The sequence below is a fragment of the Papio anubis genome, chromosome X (genome assembly GCF_008728515.1).
Source record: "Papio anubis isolate 15944 chromosome X, Panubis1.0, whole genome shotgun sequence".
Lineage (NCBI taxonomy): Eukaryota > Metazoa > Chordata > Mammalia > Primates > Cercopithecidae > Papio > Papio anubis.
The window spans coordinates 1,036,144-1,058,603 of NC_044996.1; the positions used below are offsets into that span (position 1 = coordinate 1,036,144).

At 41.2% G+C, this 22,460-nt stretch overlaps 1 protein-coding gene across 8 annotated transcripts in view; it reads right to left on the bottom strand.

Annotated features, from left to right (window-relative positions):
* The window catches only part of GAB3 (GRB2 associated binding protein 3), a 71,881-nt gene that overhangs the window by 27,039 nt on the left and 22,382 nt on the right, over positions 1-22,460 (bottom strand). For 7 of the 8 annotated variants that reach the window (XR_002519551.2, XR_002519552.2, XR_002519550.2 and 4 more), the window contains exons 2-4: positions 12,240-12,543; positions 9,484-9,703; positions 8,505-8,977 (exon numbers count right to left, since the gene is read on the bottom strand). Coding sequence is in view for 5 of the 8 variants with exons in the window: in XM_017953772.3 (XP_017809261.1) it covers positions 8,505-8,977; positions 9,484-9,703; positions 12,240-12,543 (997 nt within the window). In the remaining 3 variants the exon portion in view is untranslated. The remainder of the gene's footprint in view (positions 1-8,504; positions 8,978-9,483; positions 9,704-12,239; positions 12,544-22,460) is intronic. The other variant, XM_009198554.3, reaches the window with a different exon arrangement.

Here is a 22,460-nt window from a genome sequence, read left to right on the forward strand (position 1 = left end):
CTCAAAATAATAAAGGCCATATATGACAAACCCACAGCCAACATCATAGACAATGGGGAAATGCCGAAAGCCTTTCCTCTAAGAACTAGAACAAGAAAAGAATGCCCACTTTCGCCACTTTTATTCAACATATTACTGGACGTACTGGCCAGAGCAATCAGGTAAAAGAAAGAAATAAAATATATCCAAATTGGAAAAGAGGAAGACAAATTCTATTTGCACATGACATAATATTAAATACAGAAAAATTTAAAGATGCTACCAAAAAACTCTTGGAACTGATAAATGAATTCAGTAAGTTTGCAGGATACAAAATCAACATACAAAAATCTGTAGCATTTCTATACATCAACAATGAGCTAGCTGAAAAAGAAAGGAAGAAAGCAATCCCATTTACAATAGCTACAAAAAATTTCCCAGGGATAAATTTAACCAAAGAGGTGAAAGACCTGTACAATGAAAACTAAACTACAAAACACTGATAAAAAGAACTGAAGAGGACACAAACAAATGGAAAGAAGAATTAATATTATTAAAATGCTCATGGATCTGGCTGGACACGGTAGCTGACACCTGTAATCCCGGCACTTTGGGAGGCTGAGGCGGGTGGATCACCTGAGGTCGGGAGTTCGAGACCAGCCTGATCAACATGGGGAAACCCCATCTCTACTAATAATACAAAAAAATTAGCTGGGCGTGGTGGCGCATGCCTGTAATCCTAGCTACTTGGGAGGCGGAGGCAGGAGAATCGCTTGAACCTGGGAGGCAGAGGTTGCAATGAGTCAAGAGCACGCCACTGCACTCCAGCCTGGGCAACAGAGTGAGAATCCATCTCAGAAAAAAAAGAAAATGCTCATGGATCTGAAGAATTAATATTGTTAAAATGACCATGCTACCCAAAGTAATCTACAGATTTAATGCACTCTCTATCAAAATATCAGTATATCAATTACATTCTTCACAGAAATAGAAAAAAACAATCCTAAAATGTATATGGAACCACAAAAGACCTTGAACATCCAAAGCAGTACTGAGCAAAAAGAACAAATCTGGGCTGGACATAGTGGCTCATGTCTGTAATCCCAGTACTTTGGGAAGCTGAGGTGGGAGGATTGCTTGAGGCCAGGAGTTCGAGACCAGTCTGGGCAACATAGCAAGACCCTGTCTCTACAAAAAAAATTTTTTTTCAAATTAGCCAAGTTTGGTGGCGTGAGCCTGTAGTCCCAGCAGCTTGGGGGACTGAGGTGGGAGGATCATTTAAGCCCAGAAGTTTGAGGCTGTAGTGAGCTATGATCACACCACTGCACTGAAGCCTGGGTGACAGAATGAGACTTTGTTTCAAAAAAAAAAAATTTTAGAAAGAACAAAGCTGGAGGCATCAAACTACCTCAATTCAAAATATACAAAATTACAATAGCCCAAACAGCATGATACTGGTATGAAAACAGACACACAGACCAATGGTACAGAATAGAGAACCCAGAAATAAATCCACATTTTATGACGTCAACATAACATTTTTACCAAAACCAAAGATGTCATGAGAAAATAAAGTTACAGGATGATCTCCCTCATGAACATAGATTTTTTTTTGAAGTTCTAAACAAAATATGAGCAAAACAAATCTAGTAATTTATAAAAAGGAAAGGTATCATGATAAAGTTGGGTTTGCCAAGGTTAGTTTCGCACTAAAAAAATTATCCAGTAAATTTCTTGACATTAACATGATAAAAATAATATGATTATAAAGTGTTTCAACCACAAAAAATGATAATTATATTAGGTAATGTTTGTTAATTAGCTTGATTTTAATCATTCCATGATATAGATGTATATCAAAACATCATATTGTACCCCATAAATGTATACAATTATTTGTCAATTAAAAATAGAAGAAATACATCCATTCATGACTTTAGAAAATAACAGTTAGCAAAGTAGAAAATATGTGAATGACTTTAACCTAATGAATGATATCTACAAACATCCACAGCAAACCACATTGTAATGGTGAAATATTAGAAGCTTTCTATCTGAGATCAGGAATGATACAAGGGTCCGTATTGTCACCATGACTATTCAGTAATTTCTTGGACTTCTTATCCCATGCAGTGACATAAGAAAAAGAAACAAGAAATGGGGAAAGGATTCCCTATTTAATAAATGGTGCTGGGAAAATTGGCTAGCCATAAGTAGAAAGCTGAAACTGGATCCTTTCCTTACTCCTTATACGAAAATTAATTCAAGATGGATTAGAGACTTAAATGTTAGACCTAATACCATAAAAACCCTAGAAGAAAACCTAGGTAGTACCATTCAGGACATAGGCATGGGCAAAGACTTCATGTCTAAAACACCAAAAGCAACGGCAGCAAAAGCCAAAATTGACAAATGGGATCTAATTAAACTAAAGAGCTTCTGCACAGCAAAAGAAACTACCATCAGAGTGAACAGGCAACCTACAGAATGGGAGAAAATTTTTGCAATCTACTCATCTGACAAAGGGCTAATATCCAGAACCTACAAAGAACTCAAACAAATTTACAAGAAAAAAACAAACAACCCCATCAAAAAGTGGGCAAAGGATATGAACAGACATTTCTCAAAAGAAGACATGCATACAGCCAATAGACACATGAAAAAAATGCTCATCATCACTGGCCATCAGAGAAATGCAAATCAAAACCACAATGAGATACCATCTCACACCAGTTAGAATGGCAATCATTAAAAAGTCAGGAAACAACAAGTGCTGGAGAGGATGTGGAGAAATAGGAACACTTTTACACTGTTGGTGGGATTGTAAACTAGTTCAACCATTATGGAAAACAGTATGGCGATTCCTCAAGGATCTAGAACTAGATGTACCATATGACCCAGCCATCCCATTACTGGGTATATACCCAAAGGATTATAAATCATGCTGCTATAAAGACACATGCACACGTATGTTTCTTGCGGCACTATTCACAATAGCAAAGACTTGGAATCAACCCAAATGTCCATCAGTGACAGACTGGATTAAGAAAATGTGGCACATATACACCATGGAATACTATGCAGTCATAAAAAAGGATGAGTTTGCGTCCTTTGTAGGGACATGGATGCAGCTGGAAACCATCATTCTTAGCAAACTATCACAAGAACAGAAAACCAAACACCGCATGTTCTCACTCATAGGTGGGAACTGAACAATGAGATCACTTGGACTCGGGAAGGGGAACATCACACACCGGGGCCTATCACGGGGAGGCGAGAGAGGGGAGGGATTGCACTGGGAGTTATACCTGATGTAAATGACGAGTTGATGGGTGCTGACGAGTTGATGGGTGCAGCACACCAACATGGCACAAGTATACATATGTAACAAACCTGCACGTTATGCACATGTACCCTAGAACTTAAAGTATAATAATAAAAAAAAGAAAAAAAAAGAAAAAGTAATGAAAAATATAAAGTTGTTAAAGAAAAAACAAAGCTATTATTATTTGCAGGCAATATAATTATATGCAAAGAAAAGACAAAATAATCCATAGTTTCAAAAAGCTGGATATAAAATCAAAATCCAAAACGCTTTAACAAGAGCGCAAAGAAAGGAGAGTCTCTTTAATAATGGTGTTGGGAAAACTGGATATCCACATGCAAAAGAATGAAGTTGGGCCCTTTTCTTAGACCATATACAAAAAATTAACTTGAAATGGATTATAGACTTCAATGTAAAATCTAAAACCATTTAGCCCCTAGAAGAAAATATAGGGGAAAGGCTCATTGACATTGGTATTGACAATGATACTTTGGATATGATTCCAAATGCACAGGCAAAAATAGCAAAAATAAACAAGTGGAGCTACATCAAACTAACAAGTGTCTGCTCAGCAAAGGAAACAATCAACAAAATGAAAAGGCAACCTAGAGAATGAGAGAAAATATTTGCAAATCATATATAAGGGGTTAACAGTAAAAATATATAAGGAACTCACATAATTGAGTAGCAAAAAAACTAAATAACCTAATTTTAAAATTGGCAAAGATCTGAATAGACATTTCTCAAAAGAAGACATACAAATGGCCAACAGGTATATGAAAAAATGCTCAACATCACTAACCATCAGGGAAATGCAAATCAGAACCACACAAAGTATCAGCCCAACCAAATACAAGTGTTGGAGAGGGTGTAGAGAAGAGAACCCTTGTACACTGTTGGTGGGAATGTAAATTGGTATAGCCATTATGGAAAACAGTATGGAGGTTCCTCAGAAAACTAAAATATAACTACCTTATGATCCAGCAATCTCTCTTCTGGATACATATCCAAAAGAAATGAAATCAGTATGTCAAAGAGATATTTGCCCTCCTGTGTTTATTACAGCACTATTCACAATAGCCACAACATGTGATATGGTTTGGCCCTGTGTCCCCCAAAAATCTCATGTTGAATTGTAATCCCCAGTGTTGGAAGTAGGGCCTGGTGGGAGGTGATTGGATCATGGGGGTGGTTTCTAATGGTTTAGCACCATCCCCCTAGTGCTGTCTTGTGATAGAGCTCTCACAAGATCTGGTTGTTTAAAAGTGTGTAGCACCTCCCCCTTCACTCTCTTCCTCCTGCTCCAGCCATGTAAGACATGCTTCCTTCCTCTTCATCTTCCTCCATGATTGTAAGTTTCCTGAGGCCTCCCTAGCCATGTTTCCTGTACAGCCTGTGGAACTGTGAGTCAATTAAATCTCTTTTCTTTATAAATTACCCAAATTACCCAGTCTCAGGCAGTTCTTTTTTTTTTTTTTTGGAGATGAAGTCTTGCTCTGTAGTGCAGTGGTGCGATCTCAGCTCACTGCAAACTCTGCCTCCCAGGTTCAAGCAATTCTACTGCCTCAGCCTCCTGAGTAACTAGAACCACAGGTACCTGCCACCACACACAGGTAATTTTTGTATTTTTAGTAGATATGGGGTTCCACCATATTGGCCAGGATGGTCTTGAACTTCTGACCTTGTGATCCACCCACTTTGGCCTCCCAAAGTGCTGGGATTACAGGTGTGAGCCACCGCACCCAGCCTCAGATAGTTATTTACAACAGTATGAGAATGGACTAATACAACATGTAGTCAATTTGTGTCTGTCACTGGATGAATGGATAAAGGATATAATGGATATAAAAAATGTGGTATATATTCAGAATGGAATACTACTCAGCCTTAAAAAGGAATGATATCCTGTCATTTGTGACAACATGGGTAAACCAGGATGAGATTATGTTCAGTGAAATGAGCTGGGCACAGAAAAAAAAAATACTGCATGATTTCACTTATATGTGGAATCTAAAAAAGTCGAACTCATGGCAATAGTAAAATGGTGGTTGTCAGGGACTGGGGAATGCAGGTAAATGAGAATATGTTGGTCTAAAGGTACAAACTTTCAGTGATAAGTGAACAAGTCTGGGGAATCCAATGTACAGCATGGGTGGTCATGGATGTGTTAATTAGTTTGATTGTAACAGTCAGTACATAATGCACGTGCATATCAAATCATCATGTTCTGATACATATGCATTTGCACCTTGAATATATGAAATCTTTGTCAATTAAATATTTTAAAATACAAAAATAAGACCTATATAAATGGAAGCATATTTCCTATTCATGGATTGGAAAATTCAACATTGTAAAGATGTCAAATCTTCACAAACTGATCTACAGATATGATGCAATCCTCCTCAAATCCCCAATATATTTATATAGGTGTGTCTAGAACCTGACCAGTTGACTGTAAAATTGACCCTAGAATAGCCATTATATTCTTAAAGGCAGGAGGACTTGTCCTATTGGATATTAAGATAGAATGGTATAGTAATTAAGAGAGTGTGGTATTGGTGCAAGCTGGACAAGTGGGCTCCAAGGGATAGAAAGGAGACTCAGACCTCACATACATGGGCACTTCATCTATGGCAGAGGGGGCGCTGGAGAGCCATGGGGGCAGGACAGCCTTGCAGGGTCATTGGATGGAGATCCAGATGGACAAAAATGAACCTTGACCTCACTCTGCCACCATGCCCCAACACAGATTCCAGGCAAATCTTGGTGGGAAAGGTGGAACAATAAACTTTATGCATTCCCTCTGCTTTATCAGAGCCATTTTGCTTCTAGGCATCACTGTTGTCTTGGTCTTTGTTTCATGGTCAAAACCTCTATTTTACTTAGTTTTAACCTTTGTTTGCCTTCATGTAAAATAACACAACCTAATTGTTTTATGTTTGTGTTGAAATTTCAAATTATTTCAAGTTTTTGTTCTTCAATTTAAGACTTTTGATTCATTTTCATATGTTATTATTCTACCGGTTTTATTCATTTCACTTCCTAAAATGTGCTTAACCACTTTCATTTTTCCCTGTTTGTCAACTGTTCACACATGTTAGCACATCCAGATCATTTGTGTAATCAGTATACACCTATTTCATAAGGATAGTCAAAAGGAAGAAACATATGTAATGGAGGGACATTAGGGAAGGCTTTTGCCAGTAACTTAAATCCTCAGTCAGAATGAGAGATTCGTACAATTTGAAAATAAATGTGCACTCCTTCCACTTTCCATAATTCCTTGAAAATGTGGCCTAAATAAGTAGTGATGTGTGGGTGATTATATTTCAATGGAGAGAGAAAGAAAGAGAAGAAAAGAGAAAGACACAGAGATAATTAGTTTCTGTGTCTGTGTATCTAAGAGATACAGACTGATGTAAGAAAGAAGAGCAAAATGTTAAGGTTGGTTGGCTCACGGCAGAAAGATGAGGTAGCCCAGCAAAGCAGTAAAGAAGAGGTTACTGAAAAACTCTAGGGAGACTCCCTGAAACTATTGCTACAGAATAAAAGATGAAATGCTCCTGATTATTGTGAATACAAAATTGCATGCAGGATTGTATAAAGACAATGCAAGGTTGGGCTGCCAGAATGAGCCAATAGTGGGTGATGTGCTTCCCCCTGCAGAGAGTCTATGAACGGACATGCAGTCAGGGAGGTTTCACATCACCAAGATTCCTATCCCAGAAAAGCAGATGTTCATAGCTCTGGAAATGGAATGCAACCCTTGTGGAGAGCCTATAAACGGACGCATGGGGAGCACCTATCCATATAGATAAGATAGGGCTATAAACACCTTCATCTTGCTGCAGCTTTTCTAGGCCTCTTTAGGGTTAAGGCATATCCCCTTCTGAGAAATTCTGGTCTAACCGGTTGTCTAACTTCACGTCCTGTTTCTATGAATTGTTTGTAACCAGCTTTTGCTGCAACTGCTACTGCTGATTAATATCTTTCTAATCATAGGTTATGGAAAGATGGTGTGCCTGCTTTAAGGCTCTGTTAGAAATTCTGGATGCACACACTATACTGTAAATTCTTATCTCTGTATACTGTACTTCTGCATGCAGATGTTATGTTAAAGAACTACTTAATCCCCATGTGACCATCTCACCTCATAATCAAATGACCCTAAATCCCTCACTAACCTACCCCTGCCCTCGCTAAACTTAATAATAAATGCTGGCATATCCAGTGCATTGTTGGCACCACGGGACCAGAAGGTGGTGACCCCGCTGGACCTAGCTTTCACTATCTTGTGTGTGTTTGTTATTTCTCGACCTGCTGATCCGCCTGGGAACAAAGAGAGAGTCCCATTGCATTGTGGGCTGCTGGCCAGATCCCGCAATAAAAAACTACACTGAATGGGCTTAACTTGGCTTTCACCAAACTGCTTCTGAAGGCCAGAGAGGCCCAGGTGGAAAGAAACAGGTGGAGGAAGATGGAACTGCAAGCAGAATTGCAAGAAAACCTCGTGAGGATAAATGGCCTTATAGAAAAGGGCAAAAGACAGCTGTGGGAGGGCCCTTTGTACAGCCAGTTAGAATTTGGAAAGAATAAGTCTAGTTGGATGATGAATGAGGCTGATGGGATTGCTGAAAAACAGAAGGCAGTGATGATCTGTGGTCTCAGGGCTCTCTATGTATGTGAGAGAGAGGCAAAGAAGGGAATGGGACTGAGTTGAGACAAAAGACATCAACTTTTGTACTAAGTGGGTCCCTGAGTGACTCCAAAAAACACTAGGATCTCAGATTCAGGTGGAAAGCTTACCACATGGGCAAGGACTTGCATGGGCAAGCCCATCACAAGGGACCAGTGTTCCAACCTATTGCAGCATCTATGGGGACCTAAATGTCTCTCCTGGTGGCCAGGCTCAAAGGAAGGGTGGGGGGATCTGGGAACAGAAGAGTGCTGCTTTCAGGGTATATGCTTCCACCAAGGATCCAGCCCCATTAGAAGATCAGGCCAGCTTGAGCAAGGGACAAGCACATATGTACACAAGTACACACTACTGATGTGGCTTTTTACCAAGCTGTACACATCAAGGTAATTCAAATGTAGCCCCATTGGTTGGGTCCACTGGCATGACCTCACATGGACACAAAGAGTGAGGAGGAGCCAGGGTTTTCTTGGCGCCTGAATCTTAGGACCCAACACTTACCTTTCCACGTTCTCATGCTGTCTAAACCAGAGAGAGAGATTCTTCTTGGAACCAGAGTGCATTCTGGCTTCTTGCTGCCACTGTGTGTACTCCACTCCTCTTGGCGCCGTTCAGACAGATGGCTTGGCTTAGGGGGGCGGGGAGGTGGAGTGTTGGACATAATGTCTAGTTCTTTTGCTCCACAGGGTAAGGAACCTTGATTTTTATCTACCTGAATGGTGGAACTTAAGGGACTTTCCAGCAATGGTGAAGAAGACAAGTGGTCCCTGGGTGGCCCATTGATTTCTCTACTCCAGATCAGGGCAGGCTGAGGCCTCGAGGATGGCACCTCCTGAGCTCCATTGCCATGGCATGAGGGGTGGACCAAATGACTGGACGGGAGCGGCTGCAGGCAGTCAACAAAAACGTCATCAAATGAAGCCTGTTCCAATGAACGGTCTGAGTTTGACCAGCTATCACATCTGGTGGGTAGACTGGGGAAGAAAAGCAGGTAAGTTGGACTAAAATGCAGCCATCCGCCTACCACAAAACCAACACTGGCCTCATTCCCATCCCCCCAGTACCACCTTGCTTGCTACTTGCACAGCCACATTCCCTCTACAACACTCAGTTACACCAACCCCTTGGTGTGGCAAAAGAAAAATGGTTTGTTGATTTTTTCATCCTCTAAGCATCAGATACACATGAAAATGCAAGGCTAGAAATGAAACCACAATGCTGAAATGCATGACTCATTCTGTTTAGTATACTACATGCTTCATCTTTCACAGTGGTTCATAGCAATCTGTTCCTGCCTTGACATTGGCAGGAAGAGAAATGAGAGCAGACACACCCACTAGAAAATACTACCACTGAATGGACTAATTTGGTGAAGCACACTGAACACATCTCAGCTACAGACTCTGCAAGAGGAGGCAGTGTGACTCTAGAGAGCATGCTAGCAGGCCCAGCTCAGACAGAGTCCTGGGCATAAACATACCTGGTATGGTGCAGTCTTCCAGTCTCACAGTTGGACAAAACCAGATAATCTGGAAGGAAGAGAAGCTCTGACTCACTTCTTGTTTCCTCAGTGGCTACAGCATTAGTGTTTGGGTCATCTCTTGGCAAGGAGGAGCTGGCAGCATGGGCGGTATGAAGGGAGCTGGCAGAGGATGGCTGCAGGGAGGAGGGTGTGTAAGAGAGGCTCTCCATGGAATCTGCTGGAGAAATCATTTCCCAGGTTAATGTTTAAGAATGGCTATAACACGCACTCAAAATTTCTCAAACAGCATCAAAGAAGCCAAACAGAAGATGCAAATCACAGCTGGTGTTTGTACTGATGGAGGAGACCATTTCCCCAAGCTGTAAACAATGTCTGGGAAAGAAGGCCAATGTTTCAAGAGCAAAGTGTTGAATCAATTAAGAGTAAAAAACCCAGCATTCTTGGCCTAAAACTCTGCAGTTAGTCTACACACAGCTTCTTTATGGCCCTCAGCAGCAGCCCTGCATCATTGTTTTTTCACTCAACAAACAAACATACATATATATATGTATGCATAACAAGTCCATGCATATAATTAGATATGTACTTGTGCATATATGTATGTGTATCTATACATGTTTATATCGGTATATGTCTATATAGAATACCTATCACATCTACCATGTACCCGGAATGCCACTAACCCTCACAATACAGACAAGACAAAGATCCTGCCCTTATCGAAGTTTAGATTCTAGCAGAGAAGACAGACAAATAACACATAAATAAAGAATCCTGTTCATCACTGTTATAAGTAAAGGAAAGGAAAGAAACACTGTGCTGTGGTGGCTGGAAAAGCACATTCCTTTTTCTCAAGGAGCATAACATCCTCCCTATCACCTGAAAACATGGCCCTTAAGATGAATTTGAATCAGGAACCAATGAGAACTTCAGATCAGAAACAGCTAATGAAAAGCCTGCTTTTATTTCCCCTTTGAACCAAGTTAATAGTCCAGGATTCCTGAGTCAGGATGAGCCAGAACTGCCTGAGTTCAAGTCCAGGCTCTACTACATAGCCATTACTACATGGCCTGCCTTCTCCAAGTTTCCTTTTCTATAAAGTGGAGATAATAATCACACATAGGCCATAGAACTGCTGTGGGGATGAGACGAGTTACTATACAAAAGCATTTCAACAGAGCTCCTGGCCAGGGTACACACACAATGTGTTGACTACTATGTGGTTGCTGGAGACAGAACCAAACACTCTGTGAAAAGCCACAAGAAAGCCCTTTGGGTGTAATTCTCAGATGAAGAGGACCCTGCTCTTACGTGGTTCTAAAAACTGAGGGGGGCTACAGAGAATGGAAAGGGTCACAGGTGAGTTTTCTGGCTTCCTCCAACTTCACGCCGGGGCAGGCTCTCCGGTTTTGGCCTGGTGCCTTACTCATTCCTGTTGCTCTTGGGTTATTGGGAAACATATTATGTACATATGTTTTAGGATAACTCCTGGATAAGGAAAGAAACAGAGGAGACATATAACACAGTATATGACGATATACCTATTTAGGGCTGAAGGTGTGGAATAGGGTGGTAAACAGCCAGCAGCAAGGCTGGAGAAGTTGGTCAGGGAGGCTCTGCTTGATTTGCATAATGTCAGACTCTAGCCAGAACCTACTTAATGCGACTTTCCAATTAAGTTTTGTCCATTGTACCAAGGATAAAGAACTTGCCATCACTTCATTTCCTTTTATTTGAGTGCTCTCAATGCTCAGCAATATTACCGAATAGCCTCACTTAATACGCTTCCCTGGTTCACGAAACGAAAAGGAATGTGTTCTCAGGAAGCACACTCTCTTGTGCCTGTCCTGGAGGGAGATACAACTCTGACTCTCCATTGCCACCTAGTGTTAGAGTGTGGATATTTCAGTGGCAGATGGTGGAAACCATACAGTAACCCTTAAAATGTTGAAGCAAGTATAGATCACAGGATTTAGGGGCCAAGTTTTGTCTACTAGACCTAGAGGCTAAAAGAAATCAGATTCAAAATCTCATATTTTGAGGAAAAGGGCATGTTGCAATAATGTCAGGGGCTCAAAAACAAAATCCATGAAGGGAAGTGAATTGTAACCCTAGGTTACAATATACCTGGTAAATTACATAGGAAGAGTTGTGTGTATGTGTGTGCGTGTGTGCGTGTGGCAGAGAGAGAGAGAGTTTGGGGTACTCTTCATGGGTCAATTGCTCCCACTGTCCAGAAATGGCCCAGAGCAAACTTACAACTAATTTCCTCTGCAGAGAACTTGAGACATTTGGAGGTATCAGGAAATCTTTCTTGCCTACGGTAAGTAGCCAAGTTCTCTCTTTCTACCATTTAGTGATGAACAACCCAATAGGCACCAGAAATACTGGAGTTCCACAATATTTTGAAGTGTGGTAATATTTGATATTTCTAGAAAGTCATGAGTGTCAGCATCATGGGAAGACATCCTCATCCACATTTGACTTTCACTGTGGTTGAATGAGAGCAAAGACATGAAGGGGTTTTAAAGCCTACAATGCTCAGTGTGTGTATGGACTCTGCCTTCCCACATTTGGACTGAGTAAAAGAGGGCAATTTCCAGTACCGTATTTGGTAGGGACAGTTCTGACATAAATTAGCCTGCCAAAACACCCTCGAGGAGGCAGGCTTGGCATCTTGAACTGTTTTTCTGCAGTAGCCCTCCAGTCCTGGGATACCCCTTAGCACATGGGAGCCCCAACTCCACTCTTACCTGTGCCATCCTCCAGGTGGCCAAGGTTGCAGACCTGACTGATGCTGTGCACCCACACCTGCATTTCTTGCTCAGTTTTGGCCACCAGGTAGAATGTACGGGAAGTAGTCTTGACAATGAACACGAAATTATTCTGAAATTCCTTCCGAACAAAGCCGGGGCCCACATGCTTCCACACTGCACACTCGCTGAGGTCTATTACCCGGATAGGCTTGCTGGAGTGCTTGTTCCTGTAGTACTCCAAGACATCGGGGTTGCCGCTCATGCGGCCTCGCCGGAGGACAAACCAGCGCTTGCGCCAGGCCTGCAGAAAGGCAATTCAATAAGGAGTTACTGGACCAATTTCTCTTGCTTCTCAGGCTATGCTAAGAACCCATGTCATGACAAGGACAGCAGGAAGGAAGCAAATCAGCCATTCTAATGATGAAACGCTTTGTATTACAGGACTAGTGCCCATCTTCAAGTCTACTTTATTGGATGATTTTAAGGACAGGTCAGGATATGAGAGTCTAGTAATGGGATTCACACCCACAGTTTGAAGGACCAGAATTATACAATCATTGAAATTGATGCAGCAAAGGAATGTAGTACAAATTTAACATATGCTTAAGCTTTAAAAGAATCTTAGCAATAAAGAACTAGAAGGAAGCTTTCTTACTATTATCTATCTATCTCAGTTCAAGAGCCAATATCATACATTAAAATCAGATGCAAATCACAAGTGCTCACCACTGCCCCAGTATCTTCTAACATTGTTATTTAAGTTCTACACAACTGGCCAAGAAGGAAAATCATACACATTGGAGAGGAGGAGAGAGGATTGCCAGTGTCTAAAGGTGACAAATTGTCTTCCATAAAACTCCCAATGATGATTAAAACACTAATAGAATTCTCAGAGAATTAACTAGCCTGGTTAGTTACAATTCCTATGTAAGAGACCCTAAGTGCTTTACTATAATCCGTTTAATCCCTAAAACTATACTATGGGAGGGGTAACTATTACTATCTCCATCTTATGTCTGATAAAATTGAGATTCAGAGAGATTAAGTAATGTGCCCAAGGTCACATAGCTAAACAGCTGTAGGAATGAATTTGAACTCAGGTTGGGATAGAAGGATCAGTAATGGATGTGAAGTCAAAAAAAAAAAAAAAATAGAGAGAGGAAGTGTATTCAGCTCTTCAGAAACATCTGACTGTAAAGGGGGAAGCTCTGGGGTCAAGGGAGTTTTTAAAGATGGGAGACTCTTAAGCATTCCCCCCTAAGTCACAGTGTTTCTCAACAAGGGATGGTCTAATTCCTCTCTGGAGCGTCTGAAAATATGTGGGTTTTGCTTGTTATAAAGGCTGGAGATGGGATGGGGGGTGAGGCATGGCAGGATTGGCCTCAAGCTATCAGTGCCTCTGTTTTGAAACACTGTAATCTTGGAAAGAGCCAAGCCTGGAGGTCAGATGAACAGGTAAAGCTCAGTCCATGCTCAGAAAAGAAAAGAGAATGATATTCCACAGAAGCCAGTGCCAAGATACGACAGGTCTCTTTTGTGCCACTGAGAACTACTGAGGATGACCTAGGGCTCCTTGGCTCCCCACTCACCATTGACCTAGAATGTTTGATGTAGACAGTACCATCTTGGCTCAGTACAAAGAAAGGGTGCAGATCTCTGGCCTGGGGAAAGAGGTATTTTCAATTGACCAAAGCCCTAAGGAGTCCCCTGGATCTGTAAACTTCCCTGCCCTCTCATGGAGCCAGGGGGAAGGAAATGTTTGAGTTCCTTGTCTTCTTACATTTAGGTGCCCTTTGTTCATCAAAGGGCCAGACAGGCCAGCCTGCATGGATAGCGTATGCTTCCTTTCTGCGGTAGGGAACTATGGCATGAGCCCCAGTTGGGAATTGAGCACAGAGAAGGATGACAGGCTGACCGCAGGGCTCTCTTCCATTGGAGACACTCAATGTTGCATAGGAGAGATTTATAGCTCTGTGGTTTTCTCTCCCGTGCAGTAGCATGTGTGACAGCAGGAAGTGTCGGGTTCTGCCAGGAGGTACAGCGACCCCTGGGACAGGAAGTCTTTTGTATCTCTAGCTTCATTTATGTGTAATACTTTTTAAGCCCACCAGCTTTGACCAAGAGGCCAGGGAAAAAGGAAAAGACACTATTTGGAGTATTCTCAGCTCCCTCCCTGCTCAGAGAACATGAATCTGAGATGTCAGAGAATCCAAAGAAGCACTGACCTCCAATTATGCCTTAGAATAAAAAGCCCTTCCAGGACTGTGGCAAGGGGCAGCAAGCAGAAGGAAGGCAGTCACTCCGTGTCAGGTTGGGGCAGGTGAACCCTGGTTTGCTCCTGCCTTTACAGACAGTATACGGCTTTGAGAAGAGGTCTGGCCATGAGTCAAACAAGGAGACAAACTCAGGAGACAAACAACGTGGTGTGATTAAGTCCACGTTTTTAAGACAGGAAAAATAACAGCATGTTTGTATGCTCGTGGGGGTGACCCAAGAGGGAGAGAAAAATTGATTCAATGAATTCCTGTTGCAAAAACATGGCATTGGATGGGAGTAGAGCCACTAAACATAAGAGAAGTAGCTTGAGTCTTGCTGTGGGGTTTGAAAGTGGGAAACTTGGGCTTCTGGCATCAACTGAGGCAAACAGGAACATAAGACCCAGTTCAGGGAAGGGGTTCAGGGGATAAGAGAATGGCATGTGTGCCTGCTGAGGAAAGCTTTCATGAGGAGGGAGCATGGGGTGCTCCAAACTTTCCAAAAGCCACTTTGGTAGGGGAAATGTAAAGAGGAACTTTGTTGCACTTCCCAAAAATGATTCTAAAAGAGGAAGTCAAATTGAGCACAGAAACAAGTTTCACATTAACTGCTCTTAGTGTTATGGAGACAATAGGTTTCTTATCTTTTAATAACAATATTGGAAGAGAAGTAACACCAAGAGTTTATTTATTGAGTGCCTACTCTGCACTATGCATCCTGCTAGACAATGAAGATAGAAAAGGAGATTAGAGCTGGTCTCTAAAAAGACCTCACTCTCTAGCTGGGATAGGGAGAAGGGTAGAATTATGATATGAGTAGATTTCAACTCAGGATAGTGAGCGGTCTAGCAGAAGAGTGAACCAGAAGTGGTGGGAGTGCAATGGAAAGAGTGACATGAAGAAGTTTGGGCTTTATTCATTCATTCAACAATTACCTATTGATAGCCTACTAATATGCTGGACACTGTGCAGACACTGGGGAAGATGAAGTAAGCAAGCCACAGGCCCTGCCACTCACAGTCTCATGGGCAACAAGGGAGTGAACAGATGCATAAACAGACAATTGCAATCAGTGAGATAAGTGCTACGATAAGGCAAAACCAAGATGCTATGGGAACAAACAAAAGAGACATCTCTGTCAGATCAGTTGTCTGGGGAGGCTTCCGGGAAGAAGTGGTGACTAAGCTGAGGCTAAAGTGGGGCAGGAGGAAGCAGCATGCACAAAGGCATTAAGGTGGAAAGGCTGAAAACTTTGCGTAAGTAGTTCAGCAGGGCTGGAAGGCAGGCATGAAGGTGGAAAGGAAAAAGAACAGTCACACAGTAACTTAAATAGGATGTAGCGTAGTCTTGATGCTAAATCATGCAAAATTGCCAGTGTGTCATCCCTTAGGTTTTTAAATCTCTACATAAGAGTTGTGATTATGCAAAAACAGAAGTGGGTGTTCTTGGAGCTCTTTGCTAAGTAGGTAAAACCAGAGGCCACATACAGTTCTGTTCCACCAGGCTTACAGGCTTCTGGTTCTGTTCCACCAGGCTTACAGGCTTCTGGAAAATGAAAGACATGTGACAAAGCCCCTGAAAGCAGTCAGTCTGCCAACACCAAAGCGAAGCTTTTTACAATGAAACAAAGCCACAAGGAATGGCGAGGGCCATCTCAAAAGGACTTAGGGGCTAACCTGAAAAGGTTACCACTGGCCATATATGAAAGAATTTTTGCTTTCATAAATACGGTCATATGCTGCATGACATTATAGTAACAATGAACCACATATACAATGGTGGTCCCGTAAGATTTTTTTTCAATCCTCCGAGACATCTGAATCCCATAAAATTTAATACCATATTTTTATTGTACCTTTTCTATGTTTAGATACACAAATACCTACCATTGTGTTACAATTGCCTATGGTATTCAATGCAGTACCATGCTGTACAGGTTTGTAGCCCAGAAGCAATAGACTATACCATATAGCCTAGGTGTGTAGTAAGCTACGTTTGTGTAAGTACACCCTGTGATATTTGCAAAGTGACTAAATCGCCTAATGACACATTTCTCAGAACATATCCCCGTCATTGAACGATGCATGATTGTATAATAACTATAGTGGCTTGCAATCCACCAAATACACTTAAATCCATGAGTTTATTGTGATATTAGAAAAAGAATTTGTCATCTTCAGAGGATGTAAGGGAACTACTTCATTTCCTTGAAAACTAGTTAAGTAAAGGGAAGAATCAAGCATTATCCAACCTTTGCTATGTGAGCTGTCCCACTTGGGTAGATGAAGGGAATGTTTCTTTATGAATGTATTCTGATTAGTAATGGAAAAACAAATGACAGAATTAGAATATCCCCACTTTGCTAGCCCCAATGAATTAATAGGTATAGTTATTAAGCATCAACAGCTGCTAACTTGGGAATAGAAACAATCAGACATTTTGTGCCTTTGATAACCTGATATGAGGGTGCAATCAGCAAAGAAAAGCACAGGAAAAGAAGCAATCAATAAAATGAAAAGGCAACCTATATACTAGGAAAAATATTTGCAAACTACATTAAAGGGTTAATATTCAAAATTTATAAAGAACTCTTACAACTCAATTGCAGAAAAAGAAACAATTAAAAAATGGGTGAAGGATCTGAAGGAAGTGAAATCACCATCTCATAAAGATATCTGCACTCCCATGATCAGCACAGCATTAATTTACAATGGCCAAGATATGGAAACATCCTAGGTGTCTGTTGACAGATAAGTGGATAAAGATACTGTGCTATGTGCATCGCATCACACTATGAAATATTATTCATCCTTAAAAAGGAAGGAGATCCTGCCATTTGCGAAAATATAGATGGATCTACAGGACATTATGGTAAGTGGAGCAGGACAGACACAGCAAGACAAATACTGCATGATCTATCTTGTATGTGGGGGGAAAAGGTCAAATGTACTGTGGTATATTTATAAATATAAAAAAATAAAACTGGTTACCAGAGATAGGATGGGAGGAAATGGGAAGATGTAGGTCAAAGGATACAGAGTAACAAATATTTAAGAGGAGCAAGTCTAAAGATCCAATGTACAGCATGAGGGCTGCAGCTAATGCAATTGAGTTAGGGATTTCTGTGAAATAAGTAGATTTTTGCTGCTATTGACACACAAAAATAAACATGTGAGATTATATGTTAATTTACTTCACTATCGTAACCATTACTATCCATAGGTATCCTATAAGGTCATGTTGTAAACTCCAAATTATATACAATAAAATTTATTTTTAAAAAGAAAGAAAAATAAAGGGACAGAGGAGAGATCTATGGATTAGATGATACTTAAAGACATATCAAAATTTTTAAGTGTGCCTAGCAGATACTCATTTGAGTGATGAAAACATTAAAAATGCAAAGAAGATATTTCTGTACATGTCAGGATAGTGCTTATTTATGGGGAGAAGAAGGAGGAGGTTATGATCGACAAGGACACATGGAGGGACTTCTGTTGTGGGTGGCAAAGTTCTATTTTTCAATACATTTCTTTTATGTGATTTTCAATATTTGTTTTTTCTTTTTTTGAAATGGAGTTTTTTGCTCTTGTCACCCAGGCTGCAGTGCAATGGTGTGATCTCGGCTCACCTCCCAGCTTCAAGCGATTCTCCTGCCTCAGTCTCTCAAGTAGCTGGGATTACAGGCATGCACCACCATGCCTGGCTAATTTTTTGTACTTTAGTAGAGACGAGGTTTTGCCACGTTGGTCAGGCTGGTCTTGAACTCCTGACCTCAGGTGATCCGCCCGCCTCGGCATCCCAAAGTGCTGGGATTACAGGCGTGAGCCACTGTGCCTGGCCTTGTGTTTTCTTTTATGATAAAAAAAATCTTAAAACAATTCCTCTGTACAGGGCACATTTGTGGATTCATTCAATCAATATTTACCGAGTGTCTACTATGTGCCAGACACTGTGCATGTAAAGAAAAAGGGTGCTATGTTTATCAGGGAGTTCATAAGCTCACAGAATGAGGAAGGAAAGCAGAGGTTTATGCTCAATGCCCAGCATCAACTACCAGATGTGAGGAGGGGGTGTCAGAGTATAAATAAGAGATAAGTGGAGGGGTCTGAACCTAAGAAGTTCAGAGATGGGTCAGGAAGTAAAGAGTACAAAAGATGATGGTGAACACTTCAGAACAGAGGGTATGAGGATGCTGGGACCTGAGGGCTGCCCTCTCTTCTTACTGAGATGTTTGCATTTTATGGAAACATAAAATTGCAGGATTGCTGGCTTCAAGTAGCTGCGCTGGACTTCACCTTCTCCCCTCAGTCCTTCTCTGCTGGGTAGGTCATGAGCAGCTTGGGAAGCCAAGATGGAAAAGGGTGAGGTCAAGAGTTCAGGATAGACTGTGAAGATAAGCCTGGGTCAAGAGGATCTAGAAAGCAGAATCACTATGCAAACAAGTATCCACAACAGTAACTTAGAGAAATGGAGTACAAAAATGGGCGTGGGGGAGGCACTGAATTGAAAGTCAGGAGACCTGAATTTGAATTCTGATTCTACTTTTGACTTTCTGTGTGACTTTGAGCACACAGTACTTGAGTAACTCAGCTTCTGCAAACCTCAGTCCTGTCACCTGTAAATGGAAATAGTAAACCCTGCCCTGTCACCCTTATGGTATAATTGTAGTGAACCAATGAGAAATAATGGCAAAACATTATCAATGTAAAAGTAACTTATAAAATGACAACGTGGGCTAGGGGCGGTGGCTCACGCCTGTTATCCCAGCACTTTGGGAGGCCGAGGTGGGTGGATCACTTGAAGTCTGGAGTTCAAGACCAGCCTGACCAACATGGTGAAACCCCTTCTCTACTAAAAATACAAAAATTGGCCAGGTGTGGTGACATGCACCTGTAATCCCAACTACTCAGGAGGCTGAGGCAGAATTGCTTGAACCCAGGAGACGGAGGTTGCAGTGAGCCAAGATCGGGCCACTGCACTCCAGCCTGGGCAACAAAGTGAGACTTCATCTCAATAAATAAATAAATAAATAAATAAATAAATAAATAAATAAAATAAAACAAAATAAAATGACAATGTGACTTTTGGCCACCAGGGCTCATGGCATCACTTGCCCTGGGGAAACTGCTTCTCCCCATACTATAAAATGATGAGCTCTGAGGGCTTTTCCAGCTCTGACCATCAAAAGATCCACTTCCCACCAGCCTTTCCTGCCACAGCCACCAAGCTGACTCATTACCACCGACCAGTATCATCTCTAACAACAAAACCCTGCAATATCCTGTCACCTTGTGTAAAGGTGTTTGTGCTCATTTCTAGTCTCCTCCAGGAAGGTGTGTCTAGGTCACAGGCTTGTTAGTTTTTATAAAATTGTTAGAGAACAGTTTAATCCCATTCTTCTGAGAGTAAAAGCTACACATTGTTCTCATCTTAAAACAATCCAACTTGCTGATTACATAGTTAACAAACATCTCCAAGTTTGTTTCCTAATGGAGTGAACAAAGGTGTGAGTACCTGCAAGGCTGAAGTGGGTCCTATGCAACGGCAAGGTGTCACCCCCCCCACCAAACTCATATGTTAAACTCCTAAGCCCCCAGTATCTCCGAATATAACCTTATATGGAAATAATCTTTAGCAAGTTAAAGTGAGGTCATAATCAAATATGACTGGTGTCTTCGTAAAAAGGGGAAATTGGAACATAGAAATGCATAGAAGGAAGACATTGTGAAAAGACACAGAGAGAAGATGGCCATCTACAAGTCAAGGAGAGAAGCCTGGAACACATCCTTCCCTCACAGCCTTGAGAAGGAACCAAATCTGCTGACAGCTTAATTTCAGACGTCCAGCCTCCAGAACTGTGAGACTATAATACACCTCTCTTGTCTAAGCCACCCAGTCTGTGGTACTTTGTTACAGCAGCCCTAGGAAATGAATATACTCTGCAACCTTTATTATGCATTTGAATCACCTGGAAGGACTTCCACTTCCAGCCACATTAGTGTACTGGACACTGAACTTGCCCCCTACACATAAAACCAACTAGAAAACTAGATCAAATAAATATATGAAATAGACATTAGATGGCAGTCAGTGCAGAGCTGTGGCCTGTATAAAAAGGAAAGCAAAAGAGGTGAGTCCCTGATCACCCTGGCTTTCATCCCGTAAGCACTTTCTCAACCATGGCCATCTCACAGAGTTGAGAAAGCAGAGACTGGAATTCTGGGTGGTTGAGGTGGGTAGAATTTGCAGGACAAAGGACCACAGAGAACACAGCTATGTAGAGAAAGAGCTCTAGAAATCGACATAGGTGTTTCCCCATGAGACTTTGGCTGAATACTAACATTCATGTGTGTAGAGTGAAACCCCATGAGGTGAATCCTAAAACAACTACTGAAGACCCCAAATCTAAACAACTGCCAGAGCTCTGGCTGAGAGATGTTTGAGTGCTTTTTTTTAATCAGCCATGACGGAGAGACCTGGAACATTCAGTAGAGACTCAAGAAAGGCCACACCTTAGAAGCAACAGTAAGGCCAAACTAGCCCTAGAGTACAGGCTGCTCTAGATTTGCCCTAAGAAAGCTTAAAAAGAAGCCTTGGAATGATCAAGCTCATCAGCAAGTTACTGAATTGGTGGCCAAAACAAAGTTCAACACTCTAAGGGAAGACAAAAGTAGACACTCAATAATATAATATTTACAATGAAAACATCCAAGAAATTACTAAGTATGCAAAGAAGCATAAAAATATGACTAATAACCAAAGGAAAAAATCAGTCAATAGAAAGAAACCTAGAAATGACAGAGATGATAGAATAAGCAAACTTTAAAACAGCTGTTATAAAATTTGAGATGTAAAGGAAAATACGAACATAATGAGAGAAATGGAAGTTACAGACAAGAAAAAAATGGAACATGTATAGGTAAAAAATATAATATCTGAGCCACACAAAAAATACACTAGATGGGCATAATAACATCTTAGATACTGAAGAAGTGATCAGCAAACCTGAAGCACAGATAGAAAAGCCTGGGAAGACAGGAATAACCAGAATCACCCAGAGAGCTGTTAAAAATGCACATTCCTGGACCTCACCTCCAGAGATCCTAATTCACCAGGCCTGACTTGCGGACCTCTGCAGATCACAATGCATAAAACTAAGTGGCCACAGATGAAAACAAAATAAGTGAAAAGGGATATCAAGAGGGTAGAAGGAATTGGACTGTGATCACTAATAGACCGAAGATACAAGAGGAGGTGTACACAAAACCTACTTGAAAGGGAAAAGTATTCTAAATGGTAGTTTGGCTGGATCCTCAGGGTACAGAGGAATAAAAAACAGTTTCATGAAACTAGTTGCTTATACCTCAGGATATATGTATTATCAACAGAAGTGGAATTCGCCTATCTCGAAACCACAGTCTCAAGATGGATCATTTCAGCAGTGAATTCCTCATCTTTTATGGGCTGTGAACCTTTTAGAGAACATGATTAAATACATGAATCTTCTTTTGTCAGAAACATGCATGTGTGTGCCTGTGCATGCACACACACATACACACAAGCTGTTCTGCCTTTCCCCTTAATGAATTACTCATACTCTCCCTTAGAGGCTTCATCCAGTCTCGTTTCCCTTAACTACCATCTATTTGATGATGGTTTACAAAATTATGTTTCCAATCTGGATCTTTCCCATGAACTTCAGACCCATATAGCCAACCATCTAACTAACTGACATCTCCACTTACACATCTAAGAGGTCTGTCAAACTTAACATGGCCAAAATGCAGCTTTTATTTCATGCCCACTTAACCCACTCCTCTCCCAGCCTCCTAATACCTCCCAATGGTACCACCATCCTTCCATTTTCTAAATACAAAAACTTTGGCGTGATCTTTGCTTCCACTCTCCACTAGTGGTTGACTCTACTTTCAAAACATTCCAAATCAGTCCACTTCTCTCC